Source organism: Budorcas taxicolor, chromosome X, assembly GCF_023091745.1.
Source record: "Budorcas taxicolor isolate Tak-1 chromosome X, Takin1.1, whole genome shotgun sequence".
NCBI lineage: Eukaryota > Metazoa > Chordata > Mammalia > Artiodactyla > Bovidae > Budorcas > Budorcas taxicolor.
Window position 1 is genome coordinate 105,790,662 of NC_068935.1, and position 12,165 is coordinate 105,802,826.

The 12,165-nt window shown below is 39.6% G+C and overlaps 1 protein-coding gene across 1 annotated transcript in view; it reads right to left on the reverse strand.

The window, feature by feature from the left end:
• SYTL5 (synaptotagmin like 5) overlaps positions 1-11,193 on the reverse strand; it is a 111,721-nt gene extending 100,528 nt beyond the window's left edge. Inside the window, exon 1 of the mRNA XM_052663569.1 lies at positions 11,075-11,193. Coding sequence (XP_052519529.1) covers positions 11,075-11,193 — 119 coding nt within the window. The remainder of the gene's footprint in view (positions 1-11,074) is intronic.
• Positions 11,194-12,165: the final 972 nt, after the last annotated feature.

Sequence of the window (12,165 nt, forward strand, 5' to 3'; positions counted from 1 at the left end):
ATCAATCAATGTGATACACCATATTAACAAATTGAAAGATAAAAACCATATGATCATCTCAATAGATGCAGAAAAAGATTGCCAGGAGAAACACCAATAACCTCAGATATGCAGATGACACCACCCTTATGGCAGAAAGTGAAGAGGAACTCAAAAGCCTCTTGATGAAATTGAAAGAGGAGAGTGAAAAAGTTGGCTTAAAGCTCAACATTCAGAAAACGAAGATCATGGCATCTGGTCCCATCACTTCCTGGGAAATAGACAGGGAAACAGTGTCAGACTTAATTTTTGGGGGCTCCAAAATCACTGCAGATGGTGACTGCAGCCATGAAATTAAAAGACGCTTACTCCTTGGGAGAAAAGTTATGACCAACCTAGATAGCATATTCAAAAGCAGAGACATTACTTTGCTGACTAAGGTCCGTCTAGTCAAGGCTATGGTTTTTCCAGTGGTCATGTATGGTTGTGAGAGTTGGACTGTGAAGAAGGCTGAGTGCCAAAGAATTGATGCTTTTGCACTGTGGTGTTGGAGAAGACTCTTGAGGGTTCCTTGGACTGCAAGGAGATCCAACCAGTCCATTCTGAAGGAGATCAGCCCTGGGATTTCTTTGGAAGGAATGATGCTAAAGTTGAAACTCCAGTACTTTGGCCACCTCATGCGAAGAGCTGACTCATTGGAAAAGACTCTGATGCTGGGAGGGACTGGGGGCAGGAGGAGAAGGGGACGACTGAGGATGAGATGGCTGGATGGCATCACGGACTCGATGGGCCTGAGTCTGAGTGAACTCTGGGAGTTGGTGATGGACAGGGAGGCCTGGAGTGCTGCGATTCATGGGGTCGCAAAGAGTCGGACACGACTGAGCGACTGAACTGAACTGAACTGAATCAGTAAATTTAGCAAAGTTGCAGGATACAGAATCAATACCCAGAAATCACTTCCATTTCTATATACTAACAATGAAAAATCAGAAAGAGAATTTAGGGAATCAATCCTATTCATCATTGCAACAAAAAGAATTAAATATCTAGGAATAAACTTATCTAAGGAGACAAAAGAATTGTATACTGAATATTATAAGACACTGATGAAAGAAATCGAAGATGACATAAACAGATGGAGAGATATTCCATGTTCCTGGGTAGGAAGAATCAATATTTTGAAAATGACTATACTACCAAGTGCAATCTACAGATTCAATGTGATCCCCGTATCAAATGACCAATGGCATTTTTCACAGAACTAGAACAAAAAATTTCACAATTCATATGGAAACACAAAAGACCCTGAATAGCCAAAGCAGTCTTGAGAAAGAAGAATGGAGCTGGAGGAATCAACCTTCCTGACTTCAGATTATACTACAAAGCTACAGTCATCAAGACAGTATGGTACTGGCACAAAAACAGAAATATAAACCAATGGAACCAGATAGAAAGCCCAGAAATAAACCCATGCACCTATGAGTACCTTATTTTTTACAAAGGAGGCAAGAATATACAATGGGGCAAAGACAGCCTCTTCAATAAATGGTGCTGGGAAAACTGGTCAGCTATGTGCAAAAGAATGAAATTAGAACACTTCCTAACACTATACACAAAGATAAACTCAAAATGGATTAAAGATCTAAATGTAAGACCAGAAATTATAAAACTCTTAGAGGAAAACATAGGCAGAACACCTGAAGACATAAATCAAAGTAAGATCCTCTATGACCCACCTCCTAGAGTTATGGAAATAAAAACAAAAGTAAACAAGTGGAACCTGATTAAACTTAAAAGCTTTTGCACAGCAAAGGAAACTATAAGCAAGGTGAAAAGACAACCCTCAGAATGGAGAAAATAATAGCAAATGAAACAACTGACAAAGGATTAATTTCTGAAATACACAAGCAGCTCATACAACTAAATACCAGGAAAATAAACAACCCAATCAAAAAGTGGGAAAGAGACCTAAACAGACATTTCTCCAAAGAAGACATACTGATGGCTAACAAACACATGAAAAGATCCTCAACATTGCTCATTATTAGAGAAATGCAAATCAACACTACAATGAGATATCACCTCACACCAGTCAGAATGGCCATCATCAAAAAGTCTACAAACAATAAATGCTGGAGAGGGTGTGGAGAAAAGGGAACACTCTCGCACTGTTGGTGGGAATGCAAATTGATAACAGCCACTATGGAAGACAGTATCAGTTCAGTTCAGTTCAGTTCAGTTGCTCAGTCGTGTCCGACTCTTTGCGACCCCATGAATCGCAGCACGCCAGGCCTCCCTGTCCATCACCAACTCCCAGAATTCACTCAGACTCATGTCCATCGAGTCCGTGATGCCATCCAGCCATCTCATCCTCTGTCGTCCCCTTCTCCTCCTGCCCCCAATCCCTCCCAGCATCAGAGTCTTTTCCAATGAGTCAGCTCTTCGCATGAGGTGGCCAAAGTACTGGAGTTTCAACTTTAGCATCATTCCTTCCAAAGAAATCCCAGGGCTGATCTCCTTCAGAATGGACTGGTTGGATCTCCTTGCAGTCCAAGGAACCCTCAAGAGTCTTCTCCAACACCACAGTGCAAAAGCATCAATTCTTTGGCACTCAGCCTTCTTCACAGTCCAACTCTCACATCCATACATGACCACTGGAAAAACCATAGCCTTGACTAGACGGACCTTAGTCAGCAAAGTAATGTCTCTGCTTTTGAATATGCTATCTAGGTTGGTAATAACTTTTCTTCCAAGGAGTAAGCGTCTTTTAATTTCATGGCTTCAGTCACCATCTGCATTGATTTTGGAGCCCCCAAAATTAAAGTCTGACACTGTTTCCACTGTTTCCCTGTCTATTTCCCAGGAAGTGATGGGACCAGATGCCATGATCTTCGTTTTCTGAATGTTGAGCTTTAAGCCAACTTTTTCACTCTCCTCTTTCAATTTCATCAAGAGGCTTTTGAGTTCCTCTTCACTTTCTGCCATAAGGGTGGTGTCATCTGCATATCTGAGGTTATTGATATTTCTCCCGGCAATCTTGATTCCAGCTTGTGTTTCTTCCAGTCCAGCGTTTCTCATGATGTACTCTGCATAGAAGTTAAATAAGCAGGGTGACAATATACAGCCTTGACGTACTTCTTTTCCTATTTGGAACCAGTCTGTTGTTCCATGTTCAGTTCTAACTGTTGCTTCCTGACCTGCATACAGATTTCTCAAGAAGCAGGTCAGGTGGTCTGGTATAGAGATTCCTTAAAAAAACTAAGGATAAAATCACCATATGACCCAGCAATCTGACTCCTAGACATATACCCTGAGGAAACCAGGGTTGAAAAAGACACATATATCTCATTGTTTATTGTAGCACTATTTACAATAGCTAGAACATGGAAGCAACCCAGATGTCCATCGACAGATGAATGGGTAAAGAAGTTGTGGTACATACACACAATGGACTATTACTCAGCCATAAAAGGGAATGCATTTGAGTCAGTTCTGATAAAGTGGATAAACCTAGAACCTATTACAAAGAGTGAAGTGAATCAGAAAGAGAAAGATAAATATCGTATTCTAACACATATATACAAAATCTAGAAAAACCATACTGAATAATTTATTTACAGGGCAGCAATAGACAAACAGACATAGAGAATAGAGTTATGGACATGGGGAGAGGGAAGGACAGGGTGAGATGTATGGAAAGTGTACTGTGGAAACTTAATTACCATATGTAAAATAAACAGCCAATGAGAATTTGCTGTATGGCTCAGGAAACTCAAACAGGGGCTCTTTATCAACCTAGAGGGGTGGGATGGGGAGGGAGATGGGAGGTTCAAAAGGGAGGGGATATACATATACCTATGGCTGATTCATGTTGAGGTTTGACAGAAAACTACAAAATTCTGTAAAGCAATTATCCTTCAATAAAAAAATAAAACCTCAACATTCAAAAAAGTAAGATCATGGCATCTGATGTAATCACTTCATGGCAAGTAGATGGTGGAAAAATGGAAACAGTGACTGATTTTATTTTCTTGGGCTCCAAAATCACTGCAAATGGTGACTGCAGTCATGAAATTAAAAGACACTTGCTCCTTGGAAAAAAAGCTATGACAAACCTAGACAGCATATTAAAAATCAGAGACATCACTTTGCTGAAAAAGGTTTGCAGAGTCAAAGCTATGGTTTTTCCAGGAATCATTTACAGATGTTCGAGGTGGACTATAAAGGAGGCTGAACACTAAAGAACTGACACTTTCTAACTGTGATGCTGGAGAAGGCTCTTGAGAGTCCCTTGAATAGCAAGGATATCAAGCCAGTCAATCCTAAAGGAAATCAACCCTGAATATTCATTGCAAGGACTGATGCTGAAGTTCCAGTACTTTGGCCACCTGATGTGAAGGGCCATTTCAATGGAAAAGACCCTGATCCTTGAAAAGATTGACAGCAGGAGGAGAAGGGAGTGACACCGAATGAGATGGTTGGATGGCATCACTGACTCAATTTTAGGAGTTTGAGCAAACTCTGGGAGATAGTGAAGGACAGTGAAACCTGGCATATTGTATTCCCTTGGGTCACACAGAATCAGACACGACTAAGCAACAACAATAAAGTTAGAGGATACAAAATTACATATATAATATGGTCCCAATTATATGAACATTACATGTACACACATAAAAGTAACAGAAAAGAAATGCAAAAGTGGAAGTTATCTCTGTGAAGAGGGTCCCATGTGGTTTTTAAAGTTCATATTGTATGTTTTTTCTAATTTTCTGTCATAAATATTATTTCCATAATAAAAAGTGTATCATAAGATGCTAAATTTTCCTTTGTAAATTAAGAATTTATAATATAAAACTACTGTAGTTATTGATGCCCTTTATAGATCTTAGTGCATTAAGTTTAGAAACCTAAAACAGTCCTTTGCCATGTAACAGCTGTATCAGTTTTAGACATTCGTATGAAATGTTTACCAGATATGCTTAATTACTCTGCAAAGAAATAATGATTAGAAAATTTATTAAATACATGTTAGCCTATTCTTATTACAGAGTTAAATCAATTAAACCCTAACTCCTATTACTATAGGAACCTTAATATTTAGAGATTAACTTCATATAAAATGGTCTTACTCCTGAAAACTAAAATGTCAGAGGTTAACATTTTTGTTCGTGAAGCTTTCATGTGTATTTACCTAGGGAAAAATATGCACATTTCCCCAGGAATACAGTTAGTATTTGCTTAATTAAATCTTCCCTTATGAACTGACCTAATTGTGGAAGATGAATTCATTCTCCCAGCCCTGACATCCTACCCTATGGACATCCAGCCGTGTTGTAGATTACATGGGCTAAAAGGGAATGGCACCTTTCTAGACATGAGTGCAAATGAATCCTTGCTGCCTAGGGTCATGTCCTCTACACCAAATCTAGCTGGAGACAGTATGCAAGGAAAGGAAAGGATAATGAAAGAGGAATTCAGGGAATAATCAAAGAGATGTACACAACTGATTCTTGAACAATACAGGTTTGAACTGCACAGGTCCACTTATACGCAAATTTTTTCAGTAGTAAATACTACAGCATTACATAATCTATGGTTCATTGAATCCTCAGATGTAGAACTGTGGACACAAAGGGCTAACTGTAAGTTATACTCCAATTTTTGGCTATACAGAGGGTTGTTGTTATTCAGTGGCTAAGTCATGTCCAGGTCTTTCTGACCCCATGGACTGCAGCACATAAACCTTCTGTGTCCTCTATCTCCCAGAGTTTGCTCAAAATTAGTCAGTCAATGATGGCATCCAACCATCGCATCCTCTGCCATCCCCTTTTCCTTCTGCCTTTAATCTTTCCCAGCATCAGCATCTTTTCCAATGAGCCAGTTCTTTACATCAGGTGGCCGAAGTATTGGAGTCCTTCCAATGAATATTCAGAACTGATTCCTTTAGGATTGACTGGTTTGATATCCTTGCTGTCCAAGGAACTCTCAAGAGTCTTCTCCAGCACCACAGTTTGAAAGGATCAACTCTTTGGCGCTCAGCCTTCTTTATGGTCCAGCTCTCACATCCATACATGACTACTGGAAAATCCATAGCTTTGAAAATAGAGACTAGTCGGCAAAGTGATGTCTCTAGTTTTTAATAGGGAGGTTGAGAACCCCTAAACCCTGCACTATGTAAGGGTCAACTGTGTGTGTATTAAGACATATAGACACACACATATATTTATATATACATATATGAATACATACATATCTACATAGATAACAATTTTACTCATGACTATGGTGACCGTATTATTTCAAACAAAAACAATGTCTAAATAATTACACTTGTCAGACTGGACAATCTATGGTTTGAAATGTCATCAAATATCAGGTATTTGTGGCCCTGTGCCTATGATGAGACTTACAATACGAATCACTTGAAGGAAAATGGTATAGAATCGAAATTAACTTAGTTTCCCTATGTGTGTGTATATATGTTGGAATTAATAAGGTATTTAGTGAGAAAACCCCTAAGGTTTTAAATTCGTTTAAGGCAGAGTCAGATTTTTTCCCCCAGGTCTCTGTGACTCACTAAGAGTTTGGGTTCTATTAGAGAACAAGGATGTTCATGCTGAGAGTTTCTGTTAATCTATTAAGAAGCTTTGTGGCAATTCTATTTAATACTAGGAATAAAACAAGATGTTTACCAAACTAGAAGTCCACTCCAATAGTTCTCCTGGTGTTTAATGGGAACAGTGTGTCTTTAGGCTCTTGAGAAGGTCAAACCAATTTCATTCTTAGTGGCAGTGATAAGAGTTGAAAAAACAAACAGCCCAACAGATCAAACATTTGTAGAGTATTAAGAAGATACTGTTGTTTGGCACTTACTGGTTGCCCTTACTTCCCGGGTGAATGGGTAATTCTTGAAATCGCTTCAAATCCATTTGAACCAAATATTTAGCTTATCTGAAAGATTCCAAACAGCTAATTTAAATGCACTCTCCCCTTTTGTCTCTCCGTCCTCCTCTTTCTTCCACCATTGTGCTGGAAAATGATGGAATCAAACACTTAAAGACAAAGCCATAAGGTTCCCAGGCTGGGCACCGTGGTCTTTTGATGACACTAATTCCTATTTGCCTGGTGGCCCATCTCAGCTGAGCTCCCTATGTGGAACACGTCATTATGTGCTTGCACTTTGGTTTTCAACCAGCATAAAGGGTAGAACCACATACATACAAAACTCCTGTTAGTTTTTATTGTATAAGAGCAACACTTCAAAAAAAGTTGTATTATATATTATATAGCTTGTAGGTCAGAGCTGTCAATAAATACCAGACTATAGAACTGTTTTCTGTTCTGTTCCAATTCTTTGACAACTGTCAGTAAAGCTGTGGATGGGCTTTCAACAGGGTCGGAATAGGTGCAGTTCCGCAAAAGCATCAAAGCATAGCGGGAAAGAAAGCAATAATGCAATGAGAGAACAGGGGCTCTGATCTTTACTAGCTGGACAAATGATTTAATCTAAGGTTAAGCTGTCACAGATCTAAAAGCTAATGTTCAGTTGCTAAAAGATATTATGGAAGGGGGCTTCAATGGGCAACTAAGCCCATGCACCACAACTACTGAGCCTGTGCTCTTGAGCCCAGGAGCCACAACTATTGAGCCCATATGCTGTAACTGCTGAAGCTTGTGCATCATAGAACCTGTGCTCTGCAACAAGAAAAGTCACTGTAATGAGAAGCTCATGCACCACAAGGAAGAGTAGCCCCTGCTCGCCCCAATTAGAGAAAGCCCGCGCAGCAATGAAGACCCAGAACACCCCCAAATAAATAAATAAATTTACAAAAGAAAATCTCCTAGAGGTGGAAGAATTCTGTCAAACCATCTAACCTCCCAAACAGAAGCCTTACATTAGCTCTTCTGTGAAACCATTCCTTTACTTTCTATCTTATTCATCATAACTTACTTATTCCTCCAGACTCCCACAAAGTACCAACACACACAGCTGTAGCCTAGTGAAAACAATGGTTGTAATAGCTAGCATCAATGTTTACTGTTACAATAAAATCTGCCACACCATAAATTCTTTGTGTTGATGATTTTGGAGGATATAGAAGGAAATTAACTAAGTTCACTGCCTGGTCTGACCAATCTCCTGGTTGGGTTTTTGAGGAACTAACTTGGAGATGTAGATACCTGTGCATGTGACTTATGAACTGCTTTCAGGAGGAACCTGTGAGGGAGAAGGGCAAAAGGGAGTAGGGGAAGAAGGAAAGGGAAGAGAAGGGAGGCTAGGAAGGGTGTGACTTATAGTGACAGGCCAGTCTCAGCATGATCCCATGGGCAGCTCTGAAGCAGAAGTTGCATTGCAACCTATCTGCAGGGCAGGAATAGAGACACAGACCTAGAGAATGGACTTGTGAAAACGGGAATTGACATATATACACTAGCATGTGTAAAACAGAATGTTAGTGGGAACCTGTTGTATAGCACAGGGAGCTTAGCTCAGTACTCTGTGATGACCTCGATGAGTGAGGAGGCGGGGGTCGGGGGTTGCGGTGGAAGGAAGGCTCAAGGTGGGGGGATACATGTATACATACAACTGATTCACATTGATGTACAATAGAAGTTAACACAGCATTGTAAAGCAATAATCATCCAATAAAAATTTGGGGAAATAAGTAGTTGTATTGCAGAGTCTGGAAGCAAGGGGTTTCTATACCCATGAGCCATTGGCTTGGGGCAACCCAGTGGGGACAAAAATGCAAGTTTATCTGGTACATGTGGTTCTTTACACCTATGGGCTACTCCAGCCACCCAAAGGTAGTCCTCCAAAGAAGGTGGAAGGTGCCAGTCTTTAGAAGTAAAGCACGTGGAAACTGGGAGATGAGAGCACAAATCCAGCAAAGGGGCTGAAAAGGATTGGAGTGATGGTGTTCACAACAACTCATAAGATCAAGGGCAACGCAAACCAACAATAAGCCCTAATGATTTTGGCCAGCCATTGTTAAGTGCTTACTGTAAGTCAGTCTTGTTCTAGGCTCTTGGTAATATTACCTTATTTAATCCTTACAACAAGCTCATGAGGTAGCTACTGTTATTGTTTCTGTTCTGTCAAGTGAGGAACTTAGATCTATACAGGCGATTAGTCTAAAGTGATGATAAGACTTCACGGTGTAACTAAGATTTGAATTTGCAAACGGAAATGGGTGATTTGACAGCAATGTACTCTAAACACCACATTACCCACTTTGGAATGGCTTCTCAATACAGGAAGCTGTGAAGAGGGACAGAGCCTGAGTCATTTCGTCTGGGCTCCTATCTTGATAGCTCACAATAAAATGAGACAGAGCATCTAACACAGTCAGTGCAGCAAAAAAACTGCACTAAATACTAGACAGTGTTGTTACTAAGGAAGGGAATGACATTGCCTTTTTCAAAAAAAATCTTTTTTCTATAATAGCATCTCTTAGGTCTGTAAAAGTCTTTCTTCTGCTGTCTTCCCAATGTTTAAAGAGCCAGGGAATTAATGTTTATTCTTGATAGCTCTATTGTATATTATAGATTTGGCCAAATTTCCCTTACAGAGAATAAGGAAAGAAGGCAAGGGAAGGTAGAGAAAAAGAGGGAGTATACTAGATCATTACTAAAAGTTACTGAGAATGACAGGAACAAATATTCTGAACAAAGTCCCATTCACTATACTTCAGTCTTCCCTGGGATCTGATTATTAAATTGCTTTTTCCTGAGCAGAGTGATTTTTAATTCCCCAGAGAATGTTATCAATAACTCCTTAGTACCCTGTCTCCCATAAACAATAGAACTTTCTCAATGCCATTAGAAAATTTAGTCACTTCTCAAGACTGGACTATCAATGCCAAAAATATCACTTTGGAATTCTTTAAAATCATTATTAACTGGATTTCACTGCCACCTGAATTCTAGGCATAGAAAAAGTACAGCATATTTCATCAAAGCCTTTAAGATTAGCTGAATGCCTTAGAATAATGAAAATAAAAACTCTGAGCTCTTCATTATGAAATTAGCATCAATCAAGAATATTTCAATGTCTTTCCAATTCTAAGCATCCTAGTTCCTTTAGGCACATTGAATATTTTTGCAACATGTAAGGTAATCTTATGATGTGTTTTCTCAAGTAAAACAAACATAAGCTTCTGATTGCAGTTTTTGGAGCTACTCAATACACAAAACTACACGTTACACAGTAGACAGTGACTGAGGAAGGAACTCTGCTTATTTCTGTTCCTCTACTCAGGGGTGAGACATAATAACCAAATACACTTAACAAGCAGGACAGGTCAGGCAGCAACCAATCATAATGAACGTAGTAACCAATCAGAATGATGCTTTGATCATTGGGACCCGAGGATGTAACCAATCAGAATGGATGCTGGCTGAAACACAGATGAGGCCACACCTAGGGATTCAGCTAAATATCAACCCTGCCTACAACCTATGTGAAACTTAATTCTGTCCACATTACTCAACTTTCCTCACACAGAAACTTATTTCAAAAAATTCAAATGATTTCTGGGATACAATGGGAACTTCTCAGTTTCCAGACACTCTTCCTCTCACAGCTCTGGTTGATACAAATTTCCACTAAGATTGACCAAAGAAAGATATTATACAAGTAAATAATAGATAAAAATTACTGTGCACTGAAGTACCAGGTACTACATATTATCTTCCTCAATCTTTGCAACAGCCCTGTAAGATGAGTGCTATACTTACCCCTGCTGTTTTGATGAAGAAACCAAGTCGAGTCCCTGATTCAAGGTCACACAACTAGTACATCCCAGGGCTGGTACTCAAACCTGGGCAGTCCTTCCACTTAACTACAAGTTATGATGTCACTGGCAAACGAACATCCTCATCAACACCATATTTACCACTCAATTCCAACCTTCTTTCTGGCTAAATGATAAAGTGCCAAAGATCTTTTCTAATATCTATGCTATTGTTTGGAATGCAGGAAGACACTGACCTACACTGGTCTCCAGTGTGGTTGGAGTTGCCCCAATTCTGGTCTAAACTGTTTCCAACAAACAGAAAGCACTCAAGAAGGCAGACAAAAGAATATTACCTTATTCTCTTGTCCTCTACTTTTTTCAAATATTCATCTCTCTTTAGGACTCCCAGGATCATCTCCTTCTCATGATCTAATAAAAATGACAGGTTGATGAACTCAGAGTTCTTAGACATGGTATTTCAGCAGTAGTCCTGAGTGGCAGTGGTTGAATTTTCCAGGTAAATTGATACCCACAGTTCTTAAGGTCCCCGTGAATAACTCAAGACTCACTCAGTTGCTTGATGAACAGAAGCTTTTATGGGGTCTCTGAAGATCTGTTGATGGTAGGTAAGGATTCTTCCAGGCAACACAGAAAACAAGCTCCACTGGGATTACATTTCAAGAAAGTCATTATTGTTTTAACTGAAAAGATCTCCAAAGCCTTTGCTTTGATATACAGTCCAATGGCAGCTGAGTTCCCCTAATGATGCTCAGCGTTACTGCAGGAAGCTACAGAGCAGAAAACAAATCTCCTGGGACGGAATCCAGAAAATACTGCAAAGGTGGAGGGAACAAAGGAAAGAAAAATTAATTAGGTGATTTTCCCCAAAGCACTTGTAAGTGTGTCTAGTATTTGAAACAGTGATGTACCTAACTCAAACACCACTTTTCAATCTGTAAACATGCACTGATGAAATATCTATTGTACTTACTACAGCATCAAAGAGTTACTTATATTTAGTTGATTCCAAGTTCTCTATGTCAGTTCAGTTTCTTCCATTATAACGAGCATCCTCTACCAGCCAGATCCTGTTACCACCCTTACAGCTGACCCATGGGTGAACTGGGTCACTAGGACAGCCTGGACTGTCCACAACAGGACAGGTCCCTTAAGTGGCTCCACCCTGCCCTCCCTGCCTCCCTCCCTGAAACTAGAACCACAACATAAAAAAGCACTACTAACAAAACAAATATGAACCAGTGCTGCACGCATCAACCTAAATTTCTCTCACAAACATAATGTTGAATGAAAACACTTGCAGAAGAACTCATGCAGAATAATATTAACAGCTTATACATGAAGGAAATAATTTTCAAAGACATTACATCTAGTTTAAGACCACATACATTCGTAGCATAAATATAAGGAAATTCATGGGAAATTC